This window comes from Salmo salar, chromosome 21 (assembly GCF_965601325.2).
Source record: "Salmo salar chromosome 21, fSalSal1, whole genome shotgun sequence".
Classification (NCBI taxonomy): domain Eukaryota; kingdom Metazoa; phylum Chordata; class Actinopteri; order Salmoniformes; family Salmonidae; genus Salmo; species Salmo salar.
The window spans coordinates 20466045-20487656 of NC_138311.1; the positions used below are offsets into that span (position 1 = coordinate 20466045).

Genomic DNA, 21612 nt, shown 5'->3' on the forward strand with positions numbered 1-21612 from the left:
GACAAATTCCTCAAAAATACAAAAACTTCAATTTTTCAAACATATGACTATTTCACAGCATTTTAAAGACAAGACTCTCCTTTATCTAACCACACTGTCCGATTTCAAAAAGGCTTTACAGCGAAAGCAAAACATTAGATTATGTCAGCAGAGTACCAAGCCAGAAATAATCAGACACCCATTTTTCAAGCTAGCATATAATGTCACAAAAACCCAGAAGACAGCTAAATGCAGCACTAACCTTTGATGATCTTCATCAGATGACACACCTAGGACATTATGTTATACAATCCATGCATGTTTTGTTCAATCAAGTTCATATTTATATCAAAAAACAGCTTTTTACATTAGCATGTGACGTTCAGAACTAGCATACCCCCCGCAAACTTCCGGAGGAATTTGCTAACAATTTACTAAATTACTCACGATAAACGTTCACAAAAAGCATAACAATTATTTTAAGAATTATAGATACAGAACTCCTCTATGCACTCGATATGTCCGATTTTAAAATAGCTTTTTGGTGAAAGCACATTTTGCAATATTCTAAGTACATAGTCCAGGCATCACGGGCTAGCTATTTAGACACCCGGCAGGTTTAGCCTTCACCAAAATCAGATTTACTATTATAAAAGTTTGATTACCTTTTGTTGTCTTCGTCAGAATGCACTCCCAGGACTGCTACTTCAATAACAAATGTTGGTTTGGTCCAAAATAATCCATCGTTATATCCGAATAGCGGCGTTTTGTTCGTGCGTTCCAGACACTATCTGAAAGGGTAAATAAGGGTCGCACGCATGGCGCAATTCGTGACAAAAAAAATCTAAATATTCCATTACCGTACTTCGAAGCATGTCAACCGCTGTTTAAAATCAATTTTTATGCCATTTTTCTTGTAAAAAAGCGATAATATTCCGACCGGGAATGTCAATTTAGCTAAACAGAGGAAAGTAAACAAAGCTTTCGGTCGACGCGGGCACGAGCCTGAGTCTCACAGTACTGTAACCAGCCACTACCCAAACGCGCTACTTTTTTTCAGCCTGCAAAGCCACGATTCAGCTTTTTACCGCCTTCTGAGACCCTATGGCAGCCGTAGGAAGTGTCACGGGACAGCTAAGATCCTCACTCTTCAATAAACAGAGACAAGAAGAACGACACCTTGTCAGACAGGCCACTTCCTGAATGAAACCTTCTCAGATTTTGGCCTGCCATATGAGTTCTGTTATACTCACAGACACCATTCAAACGTTTTAGAAACTTTAGGGTGTTTTCTATCCATATGTAATAAGTATATGCATATTCTAGTTACTGGGTAGGAGTGGTAACCAGATTAAATCGGGTACGTTTTTTATCCAGCCGTGAAAATACTGCCCCCTAGCCATAACAGGTTAAGAGAGGATAAACACAAAACGGGTGAAAATCATGGCCCACCTTGCCTGGTGAGGGTTCAGTCTCCTCACCTCCCGGATGTACTCCAGATTGCGGTGGTCAGTCCAGATGAGAAAAGGGTGTTTAGCCCCCTCAAGCCAATGTCTCCACACCTTCAAAGCCTTGACGACAGCTAACAGCTCCCGGTCCCCAACATAGTTTCGCACCGCCGGGCTGAGCTTCTTAGAGAAGAAGGCACAGGGGCGGAGCTTAGGTGGCGTACCTGAACGCTGAGAGAGCACAGCTCCTATCCCAGCCTCCGACGCGTCCACCTCCACTATGAATTGCAAAGATGGATCCAGATGAGCCAACACAGGAACCGAGGTAAACAGAGCCTTCAGTTTCCTAAAAGCCCTGTCCGCCCCAGCCGACCACTGCAAGCGCACCGGACCCCCCTTCAGCAGTGAGGTAATGGGAGCAGCCACTTGACCAAAACCCCGGATAAATCTCCAGTAGTAATTGGCAAACCCTAAAAATCGCTGCACCTCCTTCACCGTGGTGGGAGTCGGCCAATTACGCACGGCTGCAATACGGTCAACCTCCATCTCCATTCCTGACGTGGATAGGTGATACCCTAAGAAGGAGACGGACTGTTGAAAGAACAGGCATTTCTCAGCCTTGACATACAGGTCATGCTCCAACAGGCGACCAAGCACTTTGCGCAACAGGGACACATGCTCGGCGCATGTAGCGGAGTATATCAGAATGCCATCGATATACACCACTACCCCCTGCCCGTGCCGTTCCCTGAAAATCTCGTCTACAAACGATTGGAAGACTGATGGAGCATTCTTTAACCCGTACGGCATGACGAGGTACTCATAATGCCCTGAGGTGGTACTAAATGCTGTCTTCCACTCGTCTCCATCACAGATACGCACCAGATTGTACACACTCTGGAGAGCCAGTTTAGTGAAGAAGCGCGCCCCGTGCATTAACTCAATCGCCAGGGCGATCAGGGGTAGCGAGTAACTGTACCCCACCGTGATTTTATTGAGACCTCGATAATCAATGCACGATAATCAATGCACGGGCGCAGACCTCCATCCTTCTTCTTCACAAAAAAGAAACTCGAGGAGATGGGTGAAATGGAGGGCCGAATGTACCCCTGACACAGGGATTCAGAGACATATGTCTCCATAGCCACCATCTCCGCTTGCGACAGGGGAGACACGTGACTCTTGGGAAGTGCAGCGTCTACCATGAGATTTATCGCACAATCCCCCTGTCGATGGGGTGGTAATTGAGTCGCCTTCCTTTTACAGAAGGCGAGAGCCAAATTGGCATATTCGGGGGGAATGCGCACGGTGGAAACCTGGTCTGGACTTTCCACCGTAGTAGCACCAACAGAAACCCCTACACACCTCCCTGAGCACTCTCGCGACCAGCCCGTGAGAGCCCTCTGTGGCCAAGAAAAAGTGGGGTTATGAATAGTTAACCAAGGTAGGCCCAGCACTACGGGATACGCAGGAGTGTCAATAAGGAAAATACACATTTTTTCCTTGTGACCCCCCGCGTCACCATACTCAAAGGAGCTGTGGCCTCCTTGATCAACCCTGACCCTAATGGCCGACTATCTAAGGTGTGCACGGGGAAAGGCACATCCACAGGTACAATAGGGATCCCTAAACTATTAGCAAAAGCTTGATCAATAAAATTCCCAGCCGCGCCTGAATCTACTAGCACCTTATGCTGGGAACGCTGGGAAAAATCAGGAAAAGTAACAGACACAAATATATGTGCAGAGGGCTCTGGATGAGAATGGTGCCTACTCACCTGGGGTGGCACCAGAGCGCCCTGCCTCCTACCTCGATTCCCAGAAAAACCTACCCGGCACCGACCAGCAGTGTGCCCTCTGCGGCCACCGATGGTGCACGAGCAGGAACCCCCTCCGGTCTCCCTGTGCACCCTCTCTCCCGGCTCCCTGGGTATAGGAGAGGGGGTGCGGGAGGATGGAACCACCAGACACCGATCTGGACGTCCGTGAGCAGCCAGCAAGTTGTCCAGCCGGATGGACAGATCCACCAGCTGGTCGAAGGTGAGGGTGGTGTTTCTGCAGGCCAGCTCCCGACGGACGTCCTAACGCAGACTGCAGTGATAATGGTCGATCAGGGCCCCGTGATTCCATCCCGCACCGGCTGCTAGGGTCCTGAACTCCAAAGCAAAATCCTGGACGCTCCTCGTCTCCTGCCTCAGATGGTAGAGGCGCTCACCCGCCGCTCTGCCCTCGGGTGGGTGGTTGAAGACTGCCCGGAAACGGCGGATGAACTCCTCATAACGGTCCAACGCAGCATCTCCTCCGTCACACACAGCGCTGGCCCATTCCAAGGCTCTCCCGGTGAGGCACGAGACGAGGGCGAAACTCTTCTCACGGTCTGATGGAACTGGTTGGACCGTTGCCAGATAAAAGTCTAATTGGAGGAGGAAACCCCAGCAGCCGGCAGTATTTCCGTCATACCCCTAAGGCATGGATATTCGGATTCCACCGGGTTCAGGTTGAGCAGGGGCGTGCAGTATAGACCCCAGTTGGGCTGGTGGAGGCGCTGGAAGAACTCCCTGTCTCTCCCATCGGTCCATCTTCTGGACAACGCGCTCCATGGCGGCGCACAGATGGTGAAGCTTCTTCGCTTGCTCCTGGACGCACTCCTCCACCTCCATGTCCGGGGCGTCCTCTCCTGCTGACTTCAATATGCGGGTCAGTGATTCTGTGATATTCGTGAATGTAGGTGGCAGGGAAGTCAGGCGCAGGAGAAACCAAGTTGGTTAAATATGGAGTATTTAATAAAAACCAAACTCCATAACCAAAGAACAAAATAAACTGGGTAAAGAATACCCGTCACACACCGAAACACAAAATCAACGTAACATAACATACAAACAATCACCGACAAGGACATGAGGGGAAACAGAGGGTTAAATACACAAGTAATTAATGGGATTGGAAACAGGTGTGATGGAAGACAAGACAAAACCAATGGATAATGAAAAACTGAACAATGATGGCTAGAAGACCGGTGACGTCGACCGCCGAGCATCACCTGTGCAAGGAGGGCCATCGACTTCGGCAGAAGTCGTGACATTAGGTAGCAGACAATTAAAAAGCATTATCATTACAATTGAGATGTTTTATTACAAATTCACTACTTGAGAAGTTTGTTGATGTCACTTTATTACATTTTTAACCTAGAATGTTTACCAGTGTGAAAATAATGATGCAGGCGTCAGAAAAAGTCAAATTGCTCAAATACCAAATGTATGTGAACATACAGAGCCAATATGTGAGAAGAAAACAGCAATATATTTACAAAGACTGCACATGGTGCATTTAATTACAATTAACCCCCTGTAGGTCTAAGCCCTTAGATCGCCATATCTACTAAGCTAACATATGTAATTGGTCATAAAATGTATAATTTAGCCATTTGATTTAGAATTTTAGGATGCGTGTGAACAGGCACAATGGTTTCCACTAGCTACCACATACACAAAGTCAAAATTAAAGTATATATCATCAAATAAATCATTTAAAAAACTTTGTGGCTGTGGTAACTAGTGACGACCAGGCACAACTCCAATATAAAATGTTTTTCTCGAAGGGGCCTGCATGTCACGTTTCCTACTTATATCAGTACACACGTAACAACTTAATCATTCTGAAAGTTATATTCAATCAAATAAGCCACATATAGCAAATAAGCACGTTTTTCAAAACCAAATTCGACACACTTTCTTTGACCAGACAAAAAACTCCTGCGCTTGGTGAGCAAAAAATAAATAAAATACCCAGTTATCCCTCTCGCTTCACCTCTTCCTCTCTGGTCTTTAGCAGAAACACACAAGGAGCTATTTAATATTCAAAATTCCATCACCATGTGACATGGTGGTGCGTCAATCGACTCTACAAGTTATTTCTGTATCGAAATTTCACTTAAAATGGCTTCTATCTCAAATGTACATTTTCAACAATAATAAGCTTTTTAACATCATAGTGGTTTTTAACAAAGAGACGATGAAGAATTGTCTCTGTTAATTTGTCGATCATAGTCAAGTTGTCAGTGCACTAAATCACCTAAGATGAACTTTTAATATAACTCTTAACATGTTTATTAGAATTCTATTTGTAGAGAGGATCTTGGTACACCTGCATGAAACAGAACAGGTGTAGACGACTAATCCTGCTATAACTGCTTTATGAAGTAATCAGTGGTACTGCTGCTATGATGCCATGTCAATTTCAACAGGTTACACATAAAACGTTTATCAACATGCTGCTAACGATGGATACATGGAAAGACGGAAACAACCTTCTGTATTTGTAAGAAGGAAATAAACTATTCTCAGAGCTGCATGAAAATAAGTTTGACTGAATTTCAAAACGTTATAGCCATCTTCCTCTCTAAGCACACCCCAAAAACCAACAAGCATACATATAGTAGTGTACATTAATGTGCAAAGCAAGAAATAAAATCCAATAAATGGTTTCCATAAATAATTCAAGAAATTAATTGACTTCTAATAAGAGCATGATTAGAGACATCTGGGACCATGGCTTTATTCTGTTTTATACAGCATTGGTGATGGGACAAAAAGGCAGCCAGATGAGGCTGTAATCAGTCTGTTCTGCTCCCTCTGTGTCTCTGTGTTCTATTAGCTGGACTGTTAATCCCGACAGTCTGTTCCCTCTAGGTGGTCTGGGATGGGCAGCCCTGTGAGGACGGTCAGACACTTGTTCCACACGTTGAACACGGGACAGACTGGCTGAGCGAAGGCGATGTCGAATGTGTACAGGTGCTGTGAGCCGGCGCCATCGTAGAAGGCCAGGGAGCCAGCATCGTAGTCCAGCAACACCCCCACACGACGCAGGTGGGGGGACGGTTCGATGGGCATCTCCTTGCTGTTGTGACGTACTACCCAGGAGTTGTTGCAGCGAGACAGTACCCACGAGGCAGAGTTCTTGCCGATCCACTCATGTTTCGGTGCTGACTTGTAAGCAATGCCCACAGCAAACCTGATAAAGATAGAAAAATGTAATATTGAATGTTGATGTCTCATTTTCTGGTAGTGGTCAAATAGCACCGATAGGAAATGTTAGGCCAAACGTGCTAGAAAGTTTAGATTTTAAGATTGCGTTTACTATAGTGTAACAGAGACCATGATTGGACATCCCAATCTGATTCTCACACACATTTGTCTCCAAATGTTCTAGTCTGATGTACTTCAAACACCACAGGTCCATATCCTTACCATGTGCTCCCTCCTATCAAGGCTTCCCAGTAGTGGCGCCCGCTGTCGATGTACACATTCCCTGTGACGCCGTAGCTGCCCTGGCTGGTGAAGCGGTCCTGAGTGTGGCTCTTCTTGGACAACGTCTCATCTCGCTCCACTGTCAGGTTGTCATGGGAGACCTTCAGCTTCTTGTGAGCAGACTTTGGGTCCAACTTGAATGGTTGACCTGTGAATTGACCATTAATAGATTAACAGTAAACAATGGTAAATATGCTATCTCCATATATCAAATCTCCGAAGATGTTTAATGATGTCAGCATGGTACAGCTATTCGAAACGCAAACATACTGTTGGTCTTGAGTTTCCAAGGCTCACTGCTGCGACTCCCTGCCTGATTGATGGCCTTGACGATGAACATGTACTTGGTGCCACACTGGAGTCCATGCACCGTGTAGTGGTTCTGCTTGATGTTGGGCACAATCATCCAGCTATCAGCCGAGTTACACAAACCTAGGCCACAGACAAAGACAATGGCAGATGAGAGAGAAAAAAAATCAACCACTGGATTGTAACAAACACACAATGTAAAATACATTTGTTGAGATAAGAACACCTCCAATGAATCCTTCTCCAATTGTTGCCATTAAATCAAACAATAACATTTCCAATTCACTGTAGTATGAACAGGCACTGGGGCAGAAGAGGGCCAATTGCTTGATTCAGCATGCTGTAACCCTGTTAGGGTGATCTATTCCAGCAGTCTGTCACTTACATGAGCCACAGGGAAAAATTCAGCCCATAATCTGCCTATATACTCTTGCCTAGAGTCTGTGCCAGAGAGATACAGAGCAGAGATCTCTGATATCTTATTATCCACACAATTAAATGGTTGTTGCCCCCCGCTGACATGACAAATGATTTCTTTGATCAGGATAGTGCAATGAAGACCCCAAAGCTATTTACAGTAAGAGGCTTTCTATGTACGATTGCTCTCAGATAGCCTACCTTTCATGATTTAAAATGTTGTTCCACAACAGACGTACTGTACAGACACACCCAACATACTGTACTGAGGACATCTAGACAAGAATTGTACACTTACTGACAACATTGGCTTGTCCGGTGAAGATGGCATACTGAAGCTCATAGGAGACGACACAGAACTCATCATCAGACGTCCAGTGAACAGTGATGGTGTCGTTCGATGCCGTACATAATTCCGCCCGAATTATTGGGGGATTTGGTGCTGCAAATAGAAAAATATAGTGATTTTTATTCACGTCAGTTCCTGGTATGTGTCATTTAATGACAACAATGATGGACAGTTGACATAACACACAGTAGAGTACAGTACTTTGGGTTGACACAATCGGTGTATTTTCTTATGTCCAACGTGTTATGTGCAGGGGATTGGAGATTTTAGGTAAATACAACCAAGCCCACTCTTGCAAGTGACTTTTACTGTGCGTTTTTTTTTCTTATTTTTTATTTAACCTTTATTTAACTAAGCAAGTCAGTGAAGAATGAATTCTTATTTACAATGACGGCCTAGGACAGTGGGTTAACTGCCTTGTTCAGGGGCAGAACAACAGACTTTGCCAGCTCAGGGATTCGATCCACCAACCTTTCGGTTACTGGCCCAATGCTCTAACCACTAGGATACCTGCCGATTCAGGTGGTAAAGTTACTGCTCCTTGAGCTACAACCCACTGCCTCAATATAAAACAGAGGACAGGACACCCTGTTGAGAATGTCCTAAAAGCCAGAACACTCAAAAGCCATTTCATTTAACTGTAAACAAACCTCAAACTGTATCTTCTAAACTTGAGCATTTCCTTGCCCTCAAGAAGCACTCAACAAAGCACCAGGGGTATTACCCAGTCAAAACCACTGTACACGCCACATAGCTTCTGACATGAGAGGCTACACACACACACACACACACACACACACGAGTTGCTACACACATACACGTGATAACATACACATTATACACATATATTCACAACGATTTGTGTTGTAGATACGTGGTAGTAGAGTAGTGGCATGAGGGCACACACTTAATGTGTTGTGAAATCTGTTCTGAAATGTATTGTAATGTTTTTAAAATGGTATAACTGCCTTAATTTTGCTGGACCCCAGGAAGAGTAGCTACTGCCTTGGAGTAACTAATGGGGATCCATAATAATTACAAATACAGTGTAGCTGTTTTCACTTTGACTGTTAAAGAAATAGACAAACAGGGATTGCACTATTACCATAATCTCCTATTTCAGATAGATTGGAGTTATAGATATGTTCTTAATATCCTTAATATCAAGGATCATGTTCGGAATTGCGTTCACCTGTGAGGTAATCCAAGCTTTCCAGCATTTTCTTTTCCCTTGTGAAGTCCAACGCAAACGTATCAAAGGTGTCATTTAGGTTGATCTCTGGTATCAGGATCTGAGAGGATGCTGTTGCCATGGACACTCTGAAACCCAAAGATACAGGATTCACGTGACATTTCTCTTATTACAACCTGTGACTCTCAGTCAGTTGGGGTTTGGAACATTATCACCACAATCGGTTGACTTGATAGCTCACCTTTCACAGATGCTTTTGGCTGTTTGCAGGAAGCGGGCATGGTCTGTCTCCTTGAGGGTGTGATCAGCCTGAGTGATGAGGGACGACGATCTCTCAATGATCTGCTTGCAGCTGGCGATCTGCTGGGCTAGCTTTCGCAGCCGTATAGCCTGAAAAGAAACAATGGATTATTGAATTCACTGGTGCAGAGGCAGGTACAGTAGACCTGCAGTATCAAGTCTACAAACCTACTTCTCAGGCTACTGCGGCTTCAGAAACTGAAGGACTACCAAAGCTCCAGGTTCAATTGAGTTGACAGTTCTTTCTTTAACGGTCACAATCAAGAGGTAATTCATTTGTACATAAAACATATCACCATTTTCTAAAATTCAAAACATGCTTTTATTTCATCACATCTGCTTAAACCATTATAAGAGACACACTTTGAGGATGGTATGAGGAGAATCTACATCCTCCATAACATCACCATGGTAACAGAGCCATTACATCCTCCCCTCTGGGAGTGTGGCTGCTTGCCCCCTCCGTCCATCGGCAGGGAGCAGAGAGCAGCCTCTGACTCCTGACTGTGACATGAGGCACAGGGCAAGGAAGGAAGCAGTGCTCCTCAGAGGGATCACAGGAAACAGGTGTGATGTGGTTCTGAACATGGCACAGCACGCCAGAGCCATCCCTCCGAGCCCCTCAATCCCTCTCTAATGACACTTATTTTATGTTCTTATCTAACCTTTATTTAACTAGGCAAGTAGTGACACCTCTGGCACTGAGATGCAGTGCCTTAGACCACTGCGCCACTCGGGAGCCCATAATAATGGGGGAAAGGAATGGAAACAACTCAAGTGGAATTGTTTAAGTTTCCTAAATGCTGTGCCAACAATACTCCATTACTGTTAGTAAGCATACTACAGGATACATACTGTATTACACGTACACAACCAAGCTATTATAGTTAGGTCAGTCACACTGACAACACTTTTTCATCAAATCTGAATTCCAGAGTAAATTAAATCATGCATTCTAACAAAGAAGCCGACTCTTGTTTATGTTTGTCTCTCGAGGTAGGCTATATAGTCAGTGAAAGCTGTGCATGTCGAGCAGAGACTTATGGTATGGTAACAACGTACGCTCTCAGAAATAAAGGTTTCGATTCGTTATTAAAGGGGTACAAACACTTGTCACTGTAGTGGTATCCTGTAAGGGTAAGGTACAGTATATCCTGTGTACCTTTAGAATGGGTGCATAATTGAACCCTTGTTGTTTGTACCTTAATCGGCCGAGTGTCTGTGGCTTTTCACTCCTCCCTTGTACTTGATTGATAAATGAAGGTCATTAATTGGTAAGGGTTATCCTATGGGGACAATTGAAGAACCCTTTTGAGGCAGGCGTACGTTGAATGTGTAGTTTTACCCAAACACAGTGGTCTGAATCTCCTGGTTTGCAGTCCCATTATGGTGGCTTGCAAAGTGACATGTAATTTCTATTGGAATCCAGCCAGAGTAAGGGAGTCCAAAAATGTGAACGTTTAATCACCTGCTACCTGCATTTTAAGTGACTGCCAAGGTAGGAAACATTTTATAAAATGTTACTACCTAAACCATCCCAACAGGAACAACTCAGTAACCGGTGCAATAAATCCAACTACTAACAGATTGTATTAGTTTTCTTATGTATGTTATTTATCTTTGTGTAGCATCAGATCAATCAATCAATTTGCATGCAAAAACACACATATTGAAACAAACAGTTCTAAAAACAACCTGCATGCTGGGAAATATGATAATGATGGCCGTTGTTTTTGAGATTGTGTGAGAGTGTACATCCTCAGGCTTAACAGAAAGTTCAACCTTGGCGGCACGAGGAAGATGAAGAGCAAGACTGAGCATCTCCCAAGGGATAAGCAGCCTGACCCATCTGTCCTCCTCAGTAACCATCAAAACATACTAACGCCTAAGAAATTACCTTGCCCTCCTTTATCTTGGTGGCTATCATCTGCCTTCTCTGCTGTATGATGTCGATCAGGAGGTCACATTCTTCAAGGAGCTTGTTCTCTTGTCTTGATGCATTACACTTGGGAAGAGATTAGAACAGGGATGGTCAAAGATATGAATGTGGTAGTTGATGGTCTTTCATTGGAGTGGATTTGGCCTGATACAGGATAACAGATACATTTACAAATATTCATTGTTATAATACGATAATGCTCATATACAGTAACAAAGCCCCTCTGGCTCATATGAGATAGCAGTCCACTTGAGGCAGAAGACCTACCTAGGGTTTCCCAGGTTAGATCTACACAATACAGTCATCACATACAGGATAGCACAGTGCCGCAGGTGAGAATCAGCTGAGCATAGTCATTGCAGCAGTAGTTCTGTGTTCCTAAATACAGCCAGAGCTGCTACATGGCCCACTCTCTCTTTCGTCTCTCTGTGGGCACGTTGTGTCATCTGTGCCATTTTAGTCCTCAATTGGTTCATGCACAAATGTTTTGCTGTGTTCTATCTATCTATTCCCCAAATAACCCTTCACCATGCACATACACACAGACATTCTCGCACGCTTGGCAATATTGCAATGTTTATAGGCTACAGTAAGATTAGCCTATATCCTACTTTATACAGTTAGGTTTACTGGCATATCCACTTTATTGTATACCCAGTGAACATATTCATTTCAGTAGCTGTGTCCGTGAGATAATATTATATTATATTGAGAGCTTGTGACTATAAGGTTCTATCTGCATTTTTGTCAAACTTGAGTAATTGACATACTGTAACCTTATTCTATTGAATGTACTCTACCTATATAGTGCTCTAGATACCCCAATTCATGTTGTTAATTTCAAAAGAATACTAGATAAAAAGCGCTGACACCATTCAAACCAGTGAGGGTTCGGAACTTTAGAGCCAATTATCTCATAATCATCTTTTTGCAGATAGAACCTTGCAGTCCCAAGCTCTCGATATGTCACAGTTTTCTAACATGTTCACCGAATTGCAACGTTTTGCATTTCACAGAATCTGGTGAGCTTGAATGCTAAATGACAATATTGAGGTTTGAGGCTATTTTTTTTTTTTTTTTACCAATCAGAGATATTCCTTTTCCTTTTCTATGCACTTTATGTCAGCAACCACTGTATCTATTCTGGCACGTAATGGGTTAAATTTACAATTCTCACAAGGAAGAAATCATATAATCATATAATCAAATAATCAAACATTAGAAATGACAGAGAAACTGGGAGATGTGCCACATAGCCTAATAGGGAAATAGATAAACATCCTTACCTCCACATGTTGGCAAGTCTGAATCAACTTGCCCATCAGAGTTTCCAACTCATTGTTCCTCTTGATTAGATTGCTGAGGTTAGAGTCCAAGGCTTGCTGTGGGAAAAAAGAATAGAGCAAAACTATGAACAACAGAGTATGTAGCTGAAAATAATATTCCTCTAGCAAATTGTACACAGTTCACAACATTTGGAAAGAAGCGGGGAAGTCAAAATCAAAACCATGTCTGTCCACTGGTGGAAGATGATAAGCTAACAGAGAATCCCTTCATAGGGTCTGGTTTTGTACCATTTGGTGTGTGATCAGTCAGTCAGTAACCTCTGAGCTAGCCCCAACGCCAGAGCTCACATCTTTCTGCCTGCTCACTAAGCTCCCAAAGTTGAGAGGGACAAGAAGAGCATCTGCCAGAGATTTAGGCAACTAAACCATGCATGCATTAATCACCCACCGATGACTCAGATCAAACTCTCTCACAGCTTGTCTATCTACGGCAGAGCTGTATATCTACAGCTCTGCTCTATGGCTAGGTGAATATTTGGGAAGTTCTGTTTGGCTGTTATGCATCCAGAAGATTCTTTATGTTGTATTATTGTCTGGCACAACAATTTAGATTGCAATATATTACTCTTCTCCATGAAGGATTACATTGTCTTGCCACAGGGGTTATGCAGTGAGGCGTAAGGAGGGCACAAGGGCATTGGTTAGATGTCTGAGAGGGTTATTTGTTAACGGTATATAATCCTGGATTAATTTAATACTGTGATTATTGTCCAGGAGAATTGTTATGTGTGTATTTGTCTATAGATAACATCATGAGCCTACTTCACTAAATAAACACAGCAAGAGAATACAAAAATGGAGTTCTATACCATTATGTTGCCCTCTAGATAATAGTCAATTGAAATGAACAACTTGTTGAAATACTAGATATAAAGACTGTCCACCATGTTTTAAAAAAAATCATATTAAGTACAAGCCCAGATGTATGATCTTAATTTGATCAGCCTGTTGCAGGAGAACTTTCCTGCAATGCAGGACATTTTTAATATATTTGAGGTTTGTAATTTCCACTTTGAAATTTCAGATTTGATTTTCCCTTACGAATAATGTATCATCTCCTACAAAAATGTCCATTAATTATACTCCACATAATAATTCACATTTCCTGTTGATGCGGGAACATTTTCCTGTTGTAGTAAACTGGCTCAAATTAAGATCCTACATCTGTACTGTATGATGAAAAGTTTAAACAATTGAGTGAACAGAGAGCATAGAACTTTGGAGCTCTGAAGGTGTCTGTGAAGTCACTGTTTAGCTAATGGTGGGGAAAGCTCTCTCAGGTCGGCATTTTCGCATTGCGATTTCATAAGGCTCTGTGCGTCAGCCGTCAGTGTGTACAGAAATAGCATATTCTTTTTTTTATCTGCTCTCACCAAGATTATTTATTTATATTCAAGCAGAGGTGATGAAACCATTAGAATAGCTCTGTGCTGGGGTGGATGGAAGGTGCAGGGGACCGACCCGGAGAGCCCTGGCTAGATAACAGCTGAGTGAGCTGAAGCAGCCTCTCCAGAACAACAACCCACACACTACAACGCAATGAAAAATGCTCCAATGCAGTTCATAACGTATGAATGGATGTGTTATAATAATTGAATCTACCGAAAAAGGCAATTATATACAGCAGTGTGTTAATGTGTATGTTTGCCTGTATAGTTGTATAATGCACTTGAAATAATTGCCTTGGTGAAGGAAGTTGACATAATGCGAAAAACAAAAGAAGTCATAGAGGGTATAGTAATGAATGATATGCCTCTTGGTGGGTTAACACTCTGTTGCCAGGCCAAAACAACGTTGCTTTATGTAAATAGGGTATTTCCCTCTCTCTCCTGTCTCTCTTCCATAAACGTTTGACAGTTAGGGTGGCATGCCAGTTGGCATTTCAACTCCCAACAGGAGATAAAGCATCCACTTCCTCTCAGAGATGATTTATCCTGTGCCATTAATCTGAGAGGATCTGGATCCCTGCAGAAGCTCCCAGAACAACTCTGAGAGGAGAGACAGCAGGCCCATGCTGGAGACTAGATAACCCACTCTGCCAACTCCATCTCTCTCTGTTACTCATTTTAGGTGGACGTGGCTTCCTTTAGCCTTTTGAGGGTTGATGCACAGTTTTTGATCGTGGCCACTGGCAAGTCATCTACATGGTGAATTTCATTGTTTTGCATGTGAACGCACTCTTTCAAAGAAATGCACTATTTTATAATATATTAATAGAGTTTGAAATAATAAACCAGGCTATTGCCTGCCTTTTTTACAATCGACACAATCAAAACTTTCACTGTCCTTAGATCAGGTGGTAAAATTATGGAAAAGTTGGCAGGACAGTTTCCAAACATCGACAGTGGTCTGACCTGTCAGGTTTTTGTCAGAAAGGAAGAGAGACTGAGCAAGCCAAAGCGAAAGATAGGTGTGGGACCAAAAGCATTCCTCATCCAGAGGAAGCAGCTATTCTTCTCTGATCGCGTCTGGATTACTTTAGGAAAACAGAACTCCATTGAGGGAACTGTATAAACATGTTCTATAGTTGAGGCAAAAAGTTGTACAATTAATCATTATAGTAAGGGAAATTAAAATTAGAATCTTTCAATGAAAATATGAAAAATATGTCAGATGAAAGTGAGGACAAAATGTAAAACTACTGGAAACCCTACAGTACCATAATCAATAATGATCAGTCTCATTATATAAAAGGGAACGTTTATTTTTACCCCTTACCCTCTCTTCCTCACCTCTCTGTCTGCATTCATCATAAGGTAACATACGAGATTTCAGACATGTACAGGTATCTAAATACTACTGTTACGTCTTTGATCCGTGTTCCTCCTACGTTAGTCAGAGAGTGCTACAGTGCATGTGCCCTCTGGGATGTAACCAAATAGGGCAATGATGGGGCTTGGCAGAGGACCATCAGCATACTGTAGTCTAGCTCATCAAGACTTGTGAAAATAAGAAATGGGGCATGCTAAGTGTAATTAATTTTGCAACACATGTAGGTTTCTTTTTGCATTGAGGCCTATGGCTGCATCTCCATGTCCAAAAATATTTTATCCTTTCAAAAACTCTCTGTTAACATTATTTATTTAGATAGGATTATTTTGTACTTTGGCTGTTGTATATTTTATAGGTTTAACTTCAAAAGGTGAAGCGGGGTGACATCACTTTTATGTTAAAGATTAAACTTTTCAAAATCAAGACAATAGCCCCATGTGACAGACACGGAGCACAAAGGACAGTGCTGCAACAACATAAAATTAAGCCAAGACCAGGTCATCCTAGCTCCACTGTATGCTGACTTGGGGAGATAGTATGACAATACCTTGGTACTAAGGTCAGGGGGAATAGAAACAGACAAAAAGTTATCATACACAAGGGTATTAAGGTCTATGATGATAAGTAAGGACCAGTGTGGTTGTGACATTACAATTGCCATGCTCAGAATAACTTCATTCATTTGTTTCTGCCTCAGACATTCTAATCAGATATATTGTAGGATTTGTAGTGAAAAATGTGACCACGAACACTGCTAGCCGTTTTTGTAATTTGATCAGCAACTTACTGTATTAATCAACAGTATAATACTGTATAAACTAAACAAAGTAGATTACTGTAGAATGCACAGTAAAGTACTGTATTTGTTTTACAGCACACTGAAAGACCTTTCTGTAATTTCAACAGTAAAACACTGTAGAATGCACAGTAAAATACCATATTTTAAAAAAAGTATTCATTATGGTGCATTGTGGGAGAATGTGGGCAGGAAAAGAGTCTCTGGCTCATTAACATATTATAAAGCATGCCTTGTAAGAGGCTATATTTTTTGGACCTGTGAGTGAGAATGCTGTACCCCCACAGAATACCGTAATATACTGTATTTTTGGAATTCTACAAATCTTGTTCTGAAACTCTACAGTAGCTTACTGGACAATTGCTGCCAGTAATGTACTGTAATTCAGAATATAGTACCATATTGCATTTTTGGAGCACCAAAAGCCTTTTAAACATTAGTGGATGCATGGTATTGTTGTTTCTCACTCATTAACATATTTTGAGGCGTGTCTTGTAAGAGGCTATGTTTGATGCACCCGCTAGTGAGAGTACTGTACCAATTTATTTGATATGTGGTAGTAGTTCCTTAATACTTAAACTGATATAGGAGACAGACGAGAGTGGCAGAAAGCCCTGAGTGCAGGGCAAAACAGATCAAAAGGACATGAAACACCTAGTATTCATTAATATGCTTTAATATGCAAATGCATACAGCCAACCTGCTTGCTCTAATTCCTTGTAATTACAGTAAAATACTGTAGAAATAATTTTCTTAGTTTATAGTCATTATACTGTGTTTCATTGCTCTGGCATGAATTTACTGTGAATATTTCAGTATTGTATTGGCACTATCCAGTGATGACCTAAGATACAGTATATAATAAGATGTCTTGTTGTAATTACAATTATTTTGAAGACCAATGTATCCTTAACTACAACATTTTCAGTAACAGTTAGATAAACTTTTACTTGCTATGACTGTGACGTGTGTTTTTTTTTTATCAACCTTGGTTTAATGCACTGGATGTAAGTTGCTAAGGACAAGAGCACCCACTAAATGACCAAAATATAAATGTTAAATATTCAAACTTGCAGAGAACACTGGGTAATATGTCGCTGCATGGGCAATTTCAGTAATGTACTGTAAATTAGATTACAGTAACATTTTTGGTAACATGTTTGGATTACCGTAAAATGGATTACAGTAGCGTACTGTACAATTAATTACAGTAACTTACTGGCCAGTTGCAGCCAGTAAGTAACTGTACATTTTACAGGAAATGTTTTACAGTGTAGTAGATAGAGCATCTTACATCTGGCAAGTAATATTGAACATACATGGGTTATAGTTAACCACAAGTCTGCCACTGCCTACTCTTAGTAATACCAGTAAAATACAGTGCAACAGTGAAGTAGGGGATAGTTATTTTCCTAGTAATGTAAATCTTGTAATGTTTTTATAGTGTTCTCTCTTGTGTTTATGTAACAGTATGATGGCACAAAAAGTGAAACTATGTTCCATAGTACATATCTATATACTGTATGTATAGATATGTCACTACTCATTACATAAACTATGCAGATCTCGCATAGAGGCCATGAAGCCATCCACAAGAAAATGTGGACTATATTCTAAAGGTCAGGTTTACCGAGCATTTGCACATGTGCAAAATATGCTCCTGATATTTTCAGAGGGGAATAAAAGAGCCCCGGAAATGATCTAGATTTGACCTTAATATAATTTCTACTGTATATTGCATCATATTTGATACTCTAGTCTGTAGTTTTTATTCCCCATTGAAAATAGCAGCTATAAACTCTTAGTAGACCTGTCCCTGAATGTAGAGTTGGAGTAATGCTTTAGATACCGTAGATATCACCTGGTATGCTTCCTCCTGTTCACTCCTCTCACTGAGATAGCAGTCTGGAGTTCTCTGCACAATGACAGCATGATCAAACAAAGGAGAAACTGGTTAAGGCTGATGCTCTGACCTCAATCGCTATACTGCAATCTAAGATTACCGCATCTCAGTTTCACTGGGAGTCTGGGACCAAGCTTGACATTCGCCATTGGCATTCTCTTTGTTTTTGGTGAAAGGACAAGCAAAAATAGTTTGTGTGTATCATGTAATGCAAAAACCCCTTTTTATGATTCATGCTCAAGTGGTGTTATATATTTATATATGTGTGAAAAGTCCTGTGGTCTTTCAAAGCCATGCAGTGGAAGCCATGTGATCCCTAGAAACCTTTTTGCTAGACTTGACACCTACTCAGTTGCTACACTATTACACTGACTTCTTATTTACTAAAGGCATTAACTAAACACTGCCTTATGCAAATATTTAAAAAGAAAATGTATATGCCATCAATAGCCTGTGATAAAATGACAATAGATAGATTATGTCTACTGTACTGTACAAATAAAAGACGGTAAAAAATGTTAACTACAAAAAAAAAGGAGTTTTAGTGTCCACTTGATGAATTGCAAATACTAAAACAACAACTTTACTGAGAAGATATTTCAATACTTTACATGTTGATCAATATAGAATGTAAAAGGTTGAGGTCTGCTAACATCACAGCCCTGCTTGCTGCATCTCTTGATAGAACTTGTCAAATGTGAGGGTCAATTTCCATGTGAAAGGCTAACTATTACACACAGCTGCATGGTTCTGCCTTGTAATAAAGCATTAATTGCTCCCATGAGGTTTCTGGAGCCATGATCGTGTCCCATGGCGTGTGCTGGCAAAATACTAACCCACAAAGCCCAGATCTCAGTGCTTTGACAGGGGCTCATTCAAGTCTAAAGTGGAAGGAATGCGTGGCCACCTTTTTGTGTGTTCCAGCTAACAAAGTCTCTCTCATGACGCCTTATTAATATGGAACCATGGAGGGAAAGTGGTTAGCTCTACTTAACCTGAAACCCTGGAAGCAATATTTTTTATTGGTTGGAATTACGTGGCAAATGTTACATTTAAGCCTGTCGAAGAAAGAGTGTCTTGGTGTGTGATCACTCCTTGTTCCCAAAGCTCTTGCTCTTTGAAATATGAACAGAAATCACATTAGTTTAATGCTGTTGTATTATTGGGGAATCCGACTGAATGGGGATTTCCATTAGCCATTTCTGTAATACTTTCTTTTAAGGTTTCATACGTCAAGAGCCCAGACATCTGTAGATATATAATACATATCATATAATAGTGAAGTTGCCTGATTGTATATTGTGCTCTTGTACTGCACTGTTACCATCAGCAATGACTCCTGATTCACCCATTAGTCTTAGTCTGGGGAAACAGATCTAGTATGATAAAAGAAAAGAGGATATCATTGGGGGAACGACTATTTAGTGAAATATTGGAAAATATGTATAATGTTAATGACTCAAGTTTAATGTGAATCTCAAATATAATTTTCTAATTCCATCATCACGATGTCTCTATGACATGTTGAACAATGCGTTTTTTCTCAAACTGCAGTAGGTCACAGATTTGTATGATACGGCCACAAATAAAATATTACATTCTGGAAACAACACACTGTATAACAATCACATCGTTTTAGTGTTTTTGAAAAGCTGGTGATATAAAATAGTAAGTCATGATAAAATGAGCTGATCTCTGAAAAAAATGTGTGGTGAATCTCCACAAAACAAAAAGTGAATGGTCAAATATTGAATTTGATCAATATTTGTGTCACGCAATTCAGGCACAATCTTGTTTATCTAGTATACTTACAAATTCAAACTTGATTTTCATCAAAATATGATTTTAAATCTCACAATGTGTACACGATGAGCTCTTCACAGTCAATCATTAACTCCCCAGATACTCCCAAGACATTCCTGAAGCTGTGCACAGTATTGTACAGTAGCATCTCTTACCTTCAGTTTCTCGTAGCGGTCGCTGAGTGCTGCTACTTGGTGGTCCCGATGCCGACCGACCAGTTTGCACAAGGCACAGATCAACTGTTCATCTGTGACACAGTACATGTTCACCTTCTCGTCCTCGTGCTCCAGGCACATGAGTCCCCTGAGGTGGCAGTCCGGCATGGGCTCGATCAGACGGTGGCCAGTGAAGGGCTTCTTATTGGGGTGGGTGGCCTTCAGGCACTCGTCGCAGTAGGACACCTCGCAGGTGACACAGGTCTTGACGGCATCTTGGGGAGGGTCCTGCTCACAGAACTGACACTGCACCCTCTCACTGGGGGAGGTCATGGCCTTGCTGTCTAGGGCGGCCCGCTCGCGGCGAGTCTCACTGGGGGAGTTGGGCCCGCTCACGGAAGCCTTCTGAAAGCGGTCAATGATGTTCTGCAGAGTGACGTTACGCTTCAGTCCTTCTAGGCCCCTCTGGCTGAGAGTGATGACATAGCGACAGGTTGGGCACTGGAAGGCGCTGATGGACTGCACAGGCTCGTTGGGGGTGCAGTGGGAGACTAGGATGCGGTGGGCACAGTTGAAACACAGGCTGTGAGCACAGGGCAAGAGCAGCGGGTCCTCGAAGAGCTCCAGACAGATTGGGCAGGTCAGCTCCGACTCCAGTGTTTCCATCTTCACGCACAACAAAGCGGTGTCGTCAGCAAAATCCAGGGAAGCTGATCAGCTATCTGTAGGGATGACATGTTGTACATCATTAGAGAATGGAAGAGAGAGAGAGAGAGAGAGAGAGAGAGAGAGAGAGAGAGAGAGAGAGAGAGAGAGAGAGAGAGAGAGAGAGAAAGAGAGAGAGAAAGAGAGAGAGAGAGAGAGAGAGAGAGAGAGAGAAAGAAAGAAAGAAAGCGATAAAGAGAGAGCGAAAGAGAGCGAGAGAGAGAGAGAGAGAGAGAGAGAGAGAGAGAGAGAGAGAGAGAGAGAGAGAGAAAGAAGAGAAAGAAAGAAAGAAAGCGATAAAGAGAGAATGAAAGAGAGCAAGAGAGAGAGAGAGAGAGTGAGAAAGAGAGAGAGCGAAAGAGAGAGAGAGAGAGAGAAAGAAAGAAAGAAAGCGATAAAGAGAGAGCGAAAGAGAGCGAGAGAGAGAGAGAGAGTGAGAAAGAGAGAGAGAGCGAAAGAGAGAGAGAGAGAGAGAGAGAAAGAAAGAAAGCAATAAAGAGAGAGCAAAAGACAGCGAGAGAGAGAAGTGAAGGGTTCGAAAAGGGTTGAGCTATAGGGGGTTGCCAACCTTTCCAGAATATATATTAATGAGTGGTCTTCCACATTCCTCATTTAAAAAAAGTGGAGATTACTTGATGTACTAGAGGAATAAATAGCAGGTACTGGATAACACATCTGTGGTATCTTTATCAGGGGTATTGAATGAAATGAGGAAATGAGAAATGAAGACTCTTCTAATTGAGTTTTGGCGTGTTCTAAACCCTTCAGACAAATATAAATGATTAAAGCTCCATAGAAATGAAAGTGATGTTCGTAAAAAAGTTAAGCAATCCATGTTGATCTTAATTTCCCCTGAACTAATTCATACATATTTTATAGGGAGGCACATCTGTC

At 42.0% G+C, this 21612-nt stretch overlaps 1 protein-coding gene across 5 annotated transcripts in view; it reads right to left on the reverse strand.

Moving 5' to 3' along the window:
• Positions 1 to 4538: 4538 nt before the first annotated feature.
• Positions 4539 to 21612, reverse strand: part of LOC106581913 (E3 ubiquitin-protein ligase Midline-1) — a 61228-nt gene continuing 44154 nt past the window's right edge. For all 5 annotated transcript variants that reach the window (XM_082967030.1, XM_082967031.1, XM_082967032.1 and 2 more), the window contains exons 2-10: positions 20014 to 20735; positions 12525 to 12620; positions 11197 to 11304; positions 9241 to 9389; positions 9000 to 9127; positions 7757 to 7900; positions 7003 to 7164; positions 6673 to 6880; positions 4539 to 6436 (exon numbers count right to left, since the gene is read on the reverse strand). In XM_082967030.1, coding sequence (XP_082823156.1) covers positions 6088 to 6436; positions 6673 to 6880; positions 7003 to 7164; positions 7757 to 7900; positions 9000 to 9127; positions 9241 to 9389; positions 11197 to 11304; positions 12525 to 12620; positions 20014 to 20679 — 2010 coding nt within the window. In that variant the 5' untranslated portion in view covers positions 20680 to 20735 and the 3' untranslated portion in view covers positions 4539 to 6087. The remainder of the gene's footprint in view (positions 6437 to 6672; positions 6881 to 7002; positions 7165 to 7756; positions 7901 to 8999; positions 9128 to 9240; positions 9390 to 11196; positions 11305 to 12524; positions 12621 to 20013; positions 20736 to 21612) is intronic.